This window comes from Dendrobates tinctorius, unplaced genomic scaffold (genome assembly GCF_039654945.1).
Source record: "Dendrobates tinctorius isolate UK_male_01 unplaced genomic scaffold, ASM3965494v1 ptg000143l, whole genome shotgun sequence".
Taxonomy (NCBI): domain Eukaryota; kingdom Metazoa; phylum Chordata; class Amphibia; order Anura; family Dendrobatidae; genus Dendrobates; species Dendrobates tinctorius.
The window spans coordinates 36630682-36645257 of record NW_027361810.1 but is presented as its reverse complement, the minus strand read 5'-3'; the positions used below and the strand labels follow the sequence as shown (position 1 = coordinate 36645257).

At 43.7% G+C, this 14576-nt stretch overlaps 1 protein-coding gene across 1 annotated transcript in view; it reads left to right on the top strand.

Annotated features, from left to right (window-relative positions):
- LOC141049367 (sodium channel protein type 2 subunit alpha-like) overlaps positions 1 to 14576 on the top strand; it is a 262445-nt gene that overhangs the window by 78472 nt on the left and 169397 nt on the right. The window contains exon 2 of the mRNA XM_073545763.1: positions 10524 to 10841. Coding sequence (XP_073401864.1) covers positions 10572 to 10841 — 270 coding nt within the window. The 5' untranslated portion in view covers positions 10524 to 10571. The remainder of the gene's footprint in view (positions 1 to 10523; positions 10842 to 14576) is intronic.

The window sequence follows — 14576 nt, the reverse complement described above, 5'->3', positions numbered from 1 at the left end:
TGGTGGGTTTTAAAAGAGTATAAATAAAGATTGTATATTTTATTTGAGTTTCTATATGATTTCTCTTTAATAACTGATACCCCAGGACCAACATATAAAAATTTGTATTGCAATCCCTCCTTTAAATTTTTGCTAGGCCATGCACTAAGTGCATAGGCTTTAGCCGTATAGGAGTACCACTTTTTTAAAAATTCTCTCTCTGGACATGAGTCTCTGAGAAAATGGGGACTGATAGTGACTCCCCACACACTTCCTGACCGGCCCCATAGGTGCTGGGGCCGGTCTGCTGATATGCTGCCAGTTAATCTTTTCAACAGGACTGCTCTGACCCTCTGCTCTTCACTAGTTATAATGAATGTGGCCTTCTCCATCCCATCGTTGTTTTGGGGTGTTTATTCAATTTTTAATGCAGCAATAGTGGTAAGAGCTTCACTTTCTACATAGTCTTTACTCAGCACATCAACAACTTAAGTTTAATTCAAGTCAAGTTCTTGCTTTTTCCCATCGTGTTCTATTTCTCTGCGATTTCTTCTTCTGTGATAGAGGAGACGTCGTGGCTAAAATATATGGCGCTCTTCAGCCAGAGATACTAATATGACTGGGACCTGTAGTGCTGCTCAATCCAGCATATTGCTTGGAGTTACCAGTTATAGTTTAGACTTGCTCTGGTTCGCTTCGATTATTCAGCTCTTATTCAGCCTTTTTGATTCCCATTCATCAGCAGCAGGCACTGTGTGGACCTAAAACAGGTCTCCATGAACAGGCTTTTCACTAGCCTCTCCATCTAGCAGACCACAGGGGTGTCTTGGCATTCAGCCTTGTTAACCCCTGTTAAAGGCTGAATGCCAGGTCACCCCTGTGGTCTTCTAGATGGAGAGGCTAGTGAAAAGCCTGTTCATGGAGACCTTTTGTCACTCCTTGACACATATGGAGAGCGTGGCAAACTCTACGCTATAGGCCGGAGTCACACTTGTGTATGCAATGCGAGAAACTCGCGCAAGTCTCTCACATCAATACTCGTCACTGCCACCGGCACTCGGACCCTGGCCATACATAGAAATCAGGCAGAGAGTGAAAGACCTCACAGTAAACATGGAGGATAGGTAGAGAGTGACAGACTCTTCAGTACACATGGATGACAGGTATATAGCAGGTTTGGGGTCACACAGGGATCCAGCTTGGGGATGCAGGGTCCGGATGCCAGAGACACAAGTGATGGATTGTAGTCTCGCTTTTAGCCAGGCAGCAGTGGACATCTCCTGGTAACCTGACTGGTCTACAGATATGATTTGGCTGCAGGATTATCTTCTCCCCTCACATTCTGAGCGGCCAGACTATTAGCACTCCAATTAGAAATGTAGTCGCTTACCCTATGTGCAGAGCATTGCAGTAGCTTAGCTATCCATGGTTACAACCACTCATACAGTAACAGTTAGCTAGCTGTTAGTGGTCATAACTATCGATATCTAACCTACTGCAATGTCCAGCACATGAGGTAATCGACACAGTGAATCCGTGAGTTTAAAGAAAGGCTGTCTTATAACTGACATAGCCATCAAGGGACACATGGGGTTAGCACTGTCGCCTCACAGAGCTGGGGTCTTGGTTTCGAATCCCACCAAGGACAACATCTGCAAGTTTTTATGTTTTCCCCATGTTACATACTGATAGGGAATCTAGATTGTGAGTCACAATGGGGACAGTGCCGATAATGTATGTAAAGCTCTGCGGAATATGATGGCGCTATATAAGTGAGTAAAATAATAAAATAAATAACAGTTAGTGTCCAATGGAACCGATCTGTCAGCCTGACCCTGGGTTTTTTTTGGACAGGAAATTGATGAGCAAATGATCCCCACCAGAGAATTAGGATGCAGAAATATTACATTTGGTAGTTCTAAGAAAATACAATGAAAATTCACTGAGAACGAAATGCCTGGCTGTTCCCCAATATGTAGATGCCAGGAAAATGTTCACGATTTTCTCACCTAAAAGCATCAAGTAAATGAAATTCTAAATCCTCTGTCATTATGACAGTTCACAAAAGCTGTACAGTATATTCAGGACTGAGGTCATCTTGTTAGCTGGATGTTCTGTATCTGACAGCTATACAAGGCTTTTTAACAAATTCAGAGATTTGAGAGAACCATCGCCTAGAATATTTTCTCATCCCTTTAATATACAATTATTCCGTTCAAGCCATATACAGTATATAACCATGTCTGTGGGCACATTAACTATCATTCGAGGGCAGGAGCATAACTATTGTTAATAGGGCACCCTAATACCCTAAATCAATTAATTTCCCATTGCCTAATGACAGGAAAGGAAAACAGCAGCAAAAGAAGCAATAATTTAAAAGGGGTTGTCAAGCACTTAAACTTACCATACATATTAGATAACTGCTGGACGAATGATTGTGTGGCCAACAGCCATGTCTCCCAACTTCCTGATTTCTCCTGCCAGACTCCTCTCCCTGCTGAAAAAAATAGAATCGGCCATTAACATTCAACAGACGGGATCGTTCTCTCCCCCAACATCATCTGTCGGATGTGAGTCGGTAAGTTCCCATACACGTTGACAGCTGGTCCGGATAACTTTTATTTAATGTGTATGAGATCTTAGATTTTTACAACTTATCCTTTAGATAGGTCTTCAGTATCAGATTGGCATGTATGCGTGACACATGGCACCCACACAGAGCGGCTAAGACAAAAGGTGAGGTTACCACACTCTGGTAAGACTTTATTTTGTCAACAGCATATAGTAAATTACCAGTAAGGGATACAAGATGGTGCAAGTGACAGAGTCTCACAGTTTCACTGACTCGCCAGGGATTTATTAGTACCTCCGCAACTTCGGGGCATCCAGGGCAAACTACCCCACCACCAGCACCCACTTTTGGTGGCACCCACTGAGAGGAGATAGCGGCAAGTTTAGGAAGCTGACCGAGCACAATGTGGCCAGGTGACCAGAATGTCCCAACCTGGGTTCTCCAAACAAATTTGTGGGCTCAGTGTCGGGCAGTGGAGCAGTTCTGTAATCCACCAGCTGGAACCATGGTCCCTAGGCTGAAGTCCGGTACAATCACACATTGACAGGGGTAAGCCCCCTTTTTATATCCCTCAGCTCCCATTTCAGGGTATTGTGTCCCACAGGATTAGGTGGAGATAATCATGGCTATTCCGTCATTGTTCGCTAGTTCAATTAAACTGCATAATTGTCCTCCAAATGATGCAGACTAGTACTCTGCAGGGATCTTATGCAATCCATAATCAGCAGGCATTCCACAGATTAGCATACAAAAAGGGGTACTGGACACATGAAACAATGGCTCCTGACTCTGGATTTACTGAATAAGGAATAATACGTTTAGCATAATTAAGACTAGTTCACCCCCCGCACAAGTGACCAGATAGAGGCCGAGTCGTCACACTGGACAACCCCTCTTTAGGTACAGATAATAGTGCCATGTATCAGACAGCCCTCATAGCAGTGCCAGAAAGGAACAAAGTATCTGAATGCTGACCATACACATAACATAGGTTATAGTCAAGAGCTCATTTCTCAACTCTATCTCCTCCTATACACATGATAATTTGGATACGCTAAGTGTTCATATGCATTCAAAGCAAAGGGGTTGGGAGATGTAATTGAAACTACCATCCTGTTGTGAATTCTCTTTCTGGGCTCCCTCTACTGGTTACTGAAGGTAGTGGAGCTGGTCAGATTGACAGAGGTGTTGCGAGTTCTCTTTCTGGGCTCCCTCTGGTGGTTCCTGGAGGTAGTGGAGCTGGTCAGACTGACAGAGGTTTGCCACCTGATAATGACGATTGGAGATCTGGGGTTTCTGACTGGAGTATTTAAGACAGCTGACTTCCTTCAATCCCTGCTGGTGATTTTCTTCCTGTGCCTTCTGAGGTCTGATGTCTCCTGCTCTGTTCCTGCATGGTTCAGCTAAGTGGTTCATTGCTAATCTTTTTGCATTTGATCTAGTTTTGTCTATCTCTGCTTTGTGCGGGTCAGCTTGCTCCTGCTGGGGCTGTGCTGGATCACCACCCATATGTTACTGGTTGTGTCAGTTTGTTCTGTCCCCTGTTATATTGGTCTCTTTTTGCTTTGCTTTCAGTATATACCAGAGTGCTGATATAGTGGGGGCGAAGTCATGTGACTTCAGTGTTTTTTTTTGTGCATCAGACATGTTGGATTTTTCAGGGTTTTTTGCATGATTGCAGACAGTGTCTTTCCTTTCCTGTCCTGTCTAGTCAGTCTGGGCCCCATCATTTGCTCAGTCTATTTTTCTGCCTGCTTTGTGTTTTCATCTTGTCTCACCGACAATATATGTTTGGGGGCTATCTATTCCTTTGGGGTCTGCTCCGGGGCAGTTTAGATTTCACTTTTCTTGCTTTAGGCTGAGTTAGCTCTCTGGCTGTGCTGAGGCGTCTAGGGCATCGTAGGTACGCTCCACGGCTACTGCTAGTTGTGTGGATAGGATCAAGGGTCTGCAACCCACTTAGTTACCAACCTCTCTAGTTTTCTGGTGGCTTAGCCTGGTCCTGCTATCCTCCTCGGTGACCCATCCATAACACCAGAAAAAAATTTTGGCACTCAACTCTTTGTCATAAGTGAAGAGTTTTATTTGCAGTCACATATATGTGACTGCAAATAAAACTCTTCACTTATGACAAAAAGTTGAGTGCCAAAAATTTTTTCCTGGTATCTATTCTGGTGTGGGAACCTTCTTTTGTGCACCAACACAGTTGTGCCACTATATACTTGTAACCATCCATAACACCATCCCCTACAGATGGTATTGGGAGAGAGACGTGAAGCTACATACACAACAGACTGTCGGCCAACATAGGCGGGTTCAGTCAACTTATGTCTAATTTTTATGGGGGGCCTTTACACCTTAATGTGCCTCCTCAACCACTACTACACATGTATGCTATGATTGCTGCAGCTCTTTCTCTGCCCATGCTCGAAGGCTGACAATTGCTGCAGCAGCAGAAGAGAGGCTGGATTCCGCAGTCGTTAGTAATGCAGCAGTTATAGATAAATCATGAAGTATCTAGATGAAAAGGCTGGGTTTGTGCAGTGGCTCCTGTAGGCATGGTTATGATGATTTCTAATACAATGCAGATATGATATCGCTATTAACTAATTTACTACCACACAAATCTAGGCTAAACATGGTACATTTTTAGCAATATTAGCATCCTCTTAATTTGGATGCATATTTCTCTGTAGTTCTTCAGGACGTCTTTCTCCAGGACATGTTGAGTGTTCTTTGTGGACAGTGACGTAACTATAGTGAATGCAGAGAGAAGATTATTTTTGGCACAAACAATCCGATTAAAGGGCTTGCTTGGCTTTATTAGAATATCCACATATTACACCCAGAGGAAAACCCAAAGTACAGTGCTCGCTGCCTTTCAGATCTGTAAGCCTTTATTTGCTAAGACAAGGATCATAAAGAATCTGAAACGCGTCAGGAACAGTACTTTGTACTTACTTTGATAATCAGTGTCAGAATGGCTGTATAATCCTCCTATTTTAAATTTTCTCCCCACTTTATATTAAAATGAGTATTTTTTGATTTTCGCATTAGAATTATACAGCCATTCTGACTTGAGTTGTCATTGTAAGTACACCAGTCGCATATCCTTTTATGCAGTTGGTATTGTCAAATCTAGTGACAGATCTGTTTTAATAATTTTTTTTCCAATGCACTTGTTCATGGTTGTTAATTATGTATTTTTTTAGCTCAATCATAGGCCACGTTCCCACATTCAGTATTTGGTTAGTATTTTATATCAGTATTTGTAAGCTAAAACCAGGAGAGGGTGAAAAATGCAGACGTAATTTTGGCTAAGGCTGGTTTCACATTAGCGTTTTTTTGCGCAGTGCATCCGTGCACATGCGTCATGCGTACCTATGTTTAACATGGCATACGCATGGTCTTGCGTTTTCATGTGTTCGTCTGCGTTTTCGTGCACATGCGTTTTTTCAAGGTGTGCGTCTAGACGCGCTAGACGCAACATTTTGCAGTTTTGGGTCCGTCCAAAGGCGTAAAAAAAACGCATGCCTTAGCTTGCGTACAGAATGCGTCATAACAACACATTAGAGTCTATAGGAACGCAGGCATGCGCATGGACATGCGTAGGCCTGTGTTTGCGTACGCATGCGTTTTACGAGTAAACATGTGTAGACACTGGTTTAACACCTAGAGAATGAATGCACATAAAAAACGCAAACGCATGCAAAAACGCATGATGCGTTTTTGCATGCGTTTCTACTTGCGCAAGATGCGCTGCGCACAAAGACGCAAATTTGAAACTAGCCTTACAAATACTGATGTAAAATACTGATTGTGCGAACATGGCCATATACTGTTTTTAAATGTTTTGTTAGAGGAAAGATTCTTTTCATCCTATGTTGCTGAAGTATATCCAGCCTTCAGTTGTTTATCCGCACAGTTGTCTGCATCCGCCATTGACTTACAATGTGTATATAATATATCAGGTAGCCGAAAATAAACTAAAAGGTCACTGTTACGTTAGATTAGGCCATTACTCTAAAAAACATTATGGAGAAAAAAAAGTCACCTCGGGGTATTGCATTAGATACATGACTTTAAAGGGATTGTCCGCTACTAGGACAACCCCTTTTTGATCAAAATGTTTGGCCCCGATAAAATAATAAAACCTATACTCCCCTCCCGTGCTGGCGCCGTTCCCGCAGAGCCTGCACTCGCTTTCCCTGAGGCTCTCATGCCGTGTTGTGACATGTGACCCCAGCGCTGATTGGGCGCCACCATCACATGTCACAATATCGCATGGGAGCCCCAGGGAGAGCGAGTGACGACACAGCAGGAACGGCGTCGGCACGGGAGGCGAGTATAGGCATTATTATTGTATTGGGGCTAAGCGAGGAGTATGAGAAGAAGTTGTTCAAGTAACGGACAACTTCTTTAACGCACCTTTTAAAATTATGCTTATAAGAACTCTTAGACCTGATGGGGATTGTGTACTTTGAAAATCAGAAATGTGCAGCCATTCTGACTTAGATTTTCAGAGTAAGTACACCAGCCGCATCATATGGAAGACATCTGGAGCGCCCCCAGGGACTCGCCAGGTCGGCGGGGTACTCGGAACCGGGCCCAGTGGATTTCAATGGGAGATGTCACGGTAGCTGTGACCCGGTCCGTGGCCCTGGGCGTCCATTGTGAAAGGGGGTTAAGAGTGATGGAATAAAGTTTATGAGTGGATGATTCGTGACGCCACCTGTGGTGTTCGGCAAAGAAGGTGTTAAGCCGACGCTGCAGACAGATCCTCTGGGACAGATGGTGTGGTGCAGCAATGATGGTGTAGCCCTCCACAGGCAGGGCTGTAGCCCAAGGGCAGAGTAGATGAACAGGATAGGTGTTGAGGGAGAGGGTGTAATGTCTGGCACGGAGATGTAGCAGTGCTGAGTGGGTTGGTGCAGGAATAAGCGGAGGACACCAGGGCATGTAGTTCCAAAGCTTTACTCACAGTCTGTTGTGCATACAGGTGCCCGCCTCGGTGCCGCGTCCTCCAGGTCAGGGGCTCAGCCAACCTCCAGGCAAGATGAAGTACTCCGTTCCAAAACTCCGCCAACATATGTGCCTTTTCTAAACTTCTCCCTTTTGTGCCTATAGTGAAGTACTCTCAGTACTGAGTTACACTGGAGTTCCTCCTGTCAGATGTTCCTATGAACTTGTACGGCAGACAGCTGTAGCCTGCTTCGGGGACTCCTTGATACTAAGCCCCGGCTCACTCTCGTTGCTGTTGTGCCCCCAAGTCTTGTGTGGGAATAAAGTGGTGACAACTTCTATTCCTCCGGTGTCTGCTGCAGGACCATTAGTATCCATACAACCTCGGGGACCGGACCCCGGCCATGCGCTGTGAACTTGGGAAGGGTTCTGCTCTAACCCTAATCCTTAGTCCTCCTCTCCTTATGTTCCGTACTAATCCTTCTTTCTTATGGAGAGAGTCAGGCTTTCCATCGATGTCTCTTTCCTGTGCCAGCGGACCCAGGTCACTGAGGTCAGCTGCAGCACTTCCTTCATCCATCCCACTCAGGGGATCTTCACTCTTCCACTGACTCTGTCAGACTGACTGAATCCTAAACTCTTCCCGCTCTTTTGGTGCCAACTAAACTCCACCCGCCTCCCAGCACGCTTTGTGTTCCAAGCAGGGAGCCACCAAAGGGTGCTTTGCTACACTACTGTGTTGTGTGGGATGCAGGTGTTGGAGTGTGGATAGGAGTCTCCACCTTACCTGAATGGTGGGGCACCACACCTCAGGAGGAGGTGCAGTACCTCTGTGGCGACTGAACCCTCAGGGGCGCCACACATCGATTTCATGTACACAGTATGAATTATGAAATTAGTGACAGATCTGCATTGAGTATTATACTTAGATTAGATGAATACAAGCACTAGGAATTCAAGCTGATTGGCAGGCGGCGTGTATAGTCATTGCGGTGCTAGGAGCCGGTGACATTTCACTTGAATGTGTTTGAGGCTGCACCATTTAGATGAAAACAGTGCTGGCATTGATGGACCCCCTGACTCCACGCACCGTCTATGACCGCGATCGTTACACCCCTGTTGGCTGCATTATTGCAGCACAGATGCAACATTTGAATGGAACCATAATTTGAAAAGCCGTACGGGGACTATGTGTCTCAGAAGATAAGTCCGAGGCAGGTCTCTGGTGGCTTCTCCCTTCTCAACCCCTTCCCCCTACACTGACATGTCTTTACTTATGTGTATGTATATCAAGAGACCTGTCAGTCTAGGGAATAAGAGTGGGAAGAAGTCGGATTTTGGTACATTGGTTTTCCCAACCAGCCAACCTCATTTCACATGGGGAATTAGTTTTTTACAGTCACCTTTTTGACCGAGAGACTGAGCAGTGGTCAGAGTCTTTTTTTCATTCTTGTGAGCAGCATAGCACGATCACGCCAGGCTTTCTTGCCAAATTCCAATGCAAAGTGGCAAAGTTACAGTCATTAAAATGGTTTAGAAATCTAAATTCTCGGCCTATATTTCATAACAAGCCGAATAAAAGGGAAAAAAAGCTGACTCCTGCTGTTCTGCCGTCAAGGGAGTGAACAGAGGGCGTCATGCGCCCCGTTTCTGAGTCTGCAGATCCTTCTTTGAACTTGTTAAGTGATATGTTATATTTCATTTGCTCTTTTGTGCTGCTTGTTGGAAGATTACAGTCACCATTGAGAACTGCGAGAGAGTATTAGATTCCTTGCATTATGCACAGTATTGTAAAGATCACCATGGTTTTTTGGGGTGAGGTTTTTGAAGCAGAATCTGTTTAAAGAGGCTTTCAATGACTTTGATATTGCTGTGCTTAGTTAGGGTAGGCCATCATCAATAGCAGATCGATAGGGGTCCGGAACCACGAACACCCACCGATAAGCTTCTTTGAGCTCCCGAGTGTGCACTGTAAACAGAGCCAAAAAAGCACAGCTCTATGACTGCAGTATCGTAGAGGCTTCCCTCCGCCTGTCCCCTTACTACCACCTGACCATTTCACATCACCACCTAACTCCCATGGATCCCAACCAAATAACACTCGTACCGCCTTTCTTTGGACTAATTGGCCAAATCAACCTTTTATTATTATGCATACATTACAACAATAAATAACTTGTCAGTAAGGAGGTTCATGGAGCTCCGCAACCTGGTGGAAACCAAAAAATCATAATGAACCATCCAGCATTACTCCCGGCCTCGACCACAGGCTCGGTGGCACCTTCATTGCCAGAAAACCTTTTTCATAACAACGACTCCCAGGAATCCCACCCTGAAGAGTACCAAATTCTTCCAGGCAATTAACCAAAACCCAAACTTAAAGGCGAGGTTACCATCCATCTGATGTACCACCTACCGCCACAATTTTGCCACCAACTCCAAGAATCCCTGCAACACCACTCGCCAAAATGACCCAACAACACCTCCCTCCTCCATTTTCCAAAATTCAACCTTACTTGAACCCCCAAATTAAAGGGCAGAACAACAGGACATTTACTCTTACTGCCTCATGCTGATTAAAAGCCCCCACTAATCATCTACTACTAAGTTAGGCAGGATCCAGGTTAAGGCTACGTTCCCGCGATGATCTTTTGGTGAGTTTTTGTTGTTGCAGATTTTCTGCCCAATTTTTGCCTCTATAGGTTACTTGCGTTTTTTCAAAAATACTTAATGTAAAAAGCTCACCAAAAACTCATCATGGTAACATAGCCTAAAGTTCCTATGGATTAAGGACTGATTGATTGTGAAAATAACAAGAGTATTATTTTTTGATGAGATTTCTTTGTCTTCTCTTGTTGCCTTCTATTTGGTGTACATTTTGCTTCATTGTCTTATTTCGTACAATTTGGTGTACCGGTAAATAATATTCATATGCATCCACATTGGTTGGAATGTTGATTTTTTTTTGTACCATTGAAGTTGATTTTCCTTTCCTTTTTATTCCTAGCACCTTCATGTGTGAGAGGCTGATTGGTAATTAGTGCAGGATGAGAAGATGGAGCAGCCACTTTTACCCCCACCAGGACCTGACAGCCTTCGCTTGTTCACTAGAGAATCTCTTGCTGTTATCGAGAAGCGTTTTGCTGAAGAAAAAGCTAAAGCTAAAACAGCAAAGGATCGAAGAGATGATGATGATGAAAATGGCCCCAAGCCCAGTTCGGACTTGGAAGCAGGCAAAGGCTTGCCTTTTATATATGGAGACGTACCTTCGGAAATGGTCACGGAACCAATGGAGGATCTTGACCCATTTTACAGTAACAAAAGGGTATGTGTAATTTGTGATTAATTATAATCAAATGTTATGTCACGTATGTTGTGATTGTTATTATATCATCCTATAACATGTATATTTTTGTATGCTTTTCCTACTTCTTTGGTAACCTTGTAAGGACATTCTTTAGACCTTTTAGCATTAGACTTCCATGAATCCCATGTACAGCTAGGATCATTAACATTGATGTTCCTGATCACGTAAACCCCGAGTTGTACTAGGAAGTAGTGAAGAGCAGATCAGACAAAATTCAAGTTTGTCTATTCACAGGTTTTTTTCCTCTGGAATTTAATGTCCCTTATTATGTTCTGTCTCATTATTTGAAAAAAAAAAAAAACCTTATACGCACCTCACCATTATGATGAAAAAAATATTTGAGACACCAATGTGGCCACAGAAATTGTTTTACTTTGCTTATTCTTAATGTAACGCCGACTCCAGTAATCCCATCAATCCCATCTCCATCATTGTTTCCAGGCGCAGCTCTATAGTTTCAGGAGTTGTGTTTGGCATATGGCAGCTCAGTCTCTTTGAATTAAAGGGAATATGTCACCAGATTTTTGTCACCTAATCTGAGAGCAGCATAATTTAGAGACAGAGACTCTGATTGCAGCGATGTGTCACATATTAGGATCCTTAGTGTAGTTTTGAAAAAAAAAATCACTGTTTTATTAGCAGGCGATTATCACTATAGGACTAGTAATTCTAGTGCCATATAGTCCACCATATTCATGAGCTCTGTATAGCCCCGCCCCCACAACTGATTGGCAAATTTCTGTGTGCACTGTGCATAGGCAGAAAACTACCAATCGGTGGTGAGGGCAGGGTTGTACAGAGCTCTACATTCAAAAAACTGCTATATCTGCGGTAGACAAAACAGTGATTTTATCAAAATGATAGCAAACGCCAGGTAAGTGACACATCGCTGGAATCAGGATCTTAGCTCCTACTTTATGCTGCTCTCAGATGGGCAAAATGTAGAATAAAAAGAAAATAAGCAAATGCCCTGAAGTAAGTACCGTATTTTTTGGACTATACAGTTGTGGCAAAAAGTATTGACACCCCTGCAATTCTGACAGATAATACTCAGTTTCTTCCTGAAAATGATTGCAAACACAAATTCTTTGGTATTATTATCTTCAATTAATTTGTCTTAAATGAAAAAACACAAAAAGAATTGTCCTAAAGCCAAGTTGGATATAATTCCACACCAAACATAACAAAGAGGGTGGACAAAGGTATTGGCACTGTTTGAAAAATCATGTGATGCTTCTCTAATTTGTGCAATTAACAGCACCTGTAACTTACCTGTGGCACCTAACAGGTGTTGGCAATAACTAAATCACACTTGCAGCCAGTTGACATGGATTCAAGTTGACTCAACCTCTGTCCTGTGTCCTTGTGTGTACCACATTGAGCATGGAGAAAAGAAAGAAGACCAAAGAACTGTCTGAGGACTTGAGAAGCCAAACTGTGAGGAAGCATGAGCAATCTCAAGGCTACAAGTCCATCTCCAAAGACCTGAATGTTCCTGTGTCTACCGTGCGCAGTGTCATCAAGAAGTTTAAAGCCCATGGCACTGTGGCTAACCTCCCTAGATGTGGACGGAAAATAAAAATTGACAAGAGATTTCAACGCAAGATTGTGCGGATGTTGGATAAAGAACCTCGACTAACTTCCAAACAAGTTCAAGCTGCCCTGCAGTCCAAGGGTACAACAGTGTCAACCCGTACTATCCATCGGCGTCTGAATGAAAAGGGACTGTATGGTAGGAGACCCAGGAAGACCCCACTTCTTACCCCGAGACATAAAAAAGCCAGGCTGGAGTTTTCCAAAACTTACCTGAAAAAGCCTAAAACGTTTTGGAAGAATGTTCTCTGGTCAGATGAGACAAAAGTAGAGCTTTTTAGGCAAAGGCATCAACATAATGTTTAAAGGAGAAAAAAAGAGGCATTCAAAGAAAAGAACACGGTTCCTACAGTCAAACATGGCGGAGGTTTCCTGATGTTTTGGGGTTGCTTTGCTGCCTCTGGCACTGGACTGCTTGACCGTGTGCATGGCATTATGAAGTGTGTAGACTACCAACAAATTTTGCAGCATAATGTAGGGCCCAGTGTGAGAAAGCTGTGTCTCCCTCAGAGGTCATGGGTCTTCCAGCAGGACAATGACCCAAAACACACTTCAAAAAGTACTAAAAAATGGTTTGAGAGAAAGCACTGGAGACTTCTAAGGTGGCCAGCAATGAGTCCAGACCTGAATTCCATAGAACACCTGTGGAGAGATCTAAAAATGGCAGTTTGGAGAAGGCACCCTTCAAATATCAGGGACCAGGAGCAGTTTGCCAAAGAAGAATGGTATAAAATTCCAGCAGAGCATTGTAAGAAACTCATTGATGGTTACCGGAAGCGGTTGATCGCAGATATTTTGGCTAAAGGTTGTGCAACCAAGTATTAGGCTGAGGGTGCCAATACTTTTGTCTGGCCCATTTTTGGAGTTTTGTGTGAAATGATCAATGTTTTGCTTTGGCTTCATTCTCTTTTGTGTTTTTTCATTTAAGACAAATTAAATGAAGATAATACCAAAGAATTTGTGTTTGCAATCATTTTCAGGAAGAAACTGAGTATTATCTGACAGAATTGCAGGGGTGTCAATACTTTTGGCCACAACTGTAAGACCCTTTGGGCCGTAAGTCGAACCCTAAATTTTCAGGAGAAAATAGGGAAAAAAATTTAATGTGTCAAATGGGGGTTCAGCTTACCGGTGGCGGTGCTGGAGTAGGGTCACAGGAGGTGTTCAGAGGTGCAATGCTGCGGGGTGATGCTGCGAGTCCCATCCCAGGATAGAAGAAGGGATTGCTCAGCGGTACTCGATGGTGCGGGGGTTATGCAGACATTATGTGAAAGCCCGGAGCTCCTGCCTTCCATGGTTTTAATGCGGTGGACTCAGTGGTACCGAGATCTCGGCTCCCGAGATTTCAAATTTTCAATCTGGGCAGGCTCTGCCTCTGGCGGCCATTTTCCTGGGTCCATTGCATTGAATCCATGGAACTGCAGGGACTCTGAGCTTTTATAAAATGTTGGTGGAGCCCCTGCACCACCGAGCACCGCTGAACACCCCGCTCCTACCAGCATGGGACTCGCAGCGTCCCACCGCCAAACACCCACTCCTCCCAACCCAGGGCCCACAGCATTGCCTGACACCTGCCGCAGCCCCCTTACCCAGTAAGCTACATTTGTCTATAAGGCGCACCCCCATTTTCACCCCAAATTTTGGGGATAAAAAGTGCGTCTCATAGTCCAAAAAATATGCTTAGTAAATAATTATTAGTAGTACATGTAAATAACATAGGATACTTAGTTTACACTATTTTGATCAAATGAGCATAAACACCATCCCACCATGACAAGGTGAACCCATTCATAATGGATCCTAACTCTTCACCTCGCTATGTGTCAGCAGATCTCAAAATAGACGGGGCAGAACATCTTTTATCTTGCCTATATAGCTTTCCACAGGTTGGTGCAAAACAGTCAGGTCTGGATTTACTCTGCTCCTGTCTATATTGAGGTGTGCTAACACATAGCGGGGTGAACTGCAAGAATTAGGGACCATCCCGATTGGGTACACTTTGTTGTGGTGGGAAGACTTTTACTCTTTTTTGAACAAAATAGTATCAACTAAGTGCCCTATGTTATTTACTTTTACTATTACTGTTAGGGAAATTTGGTT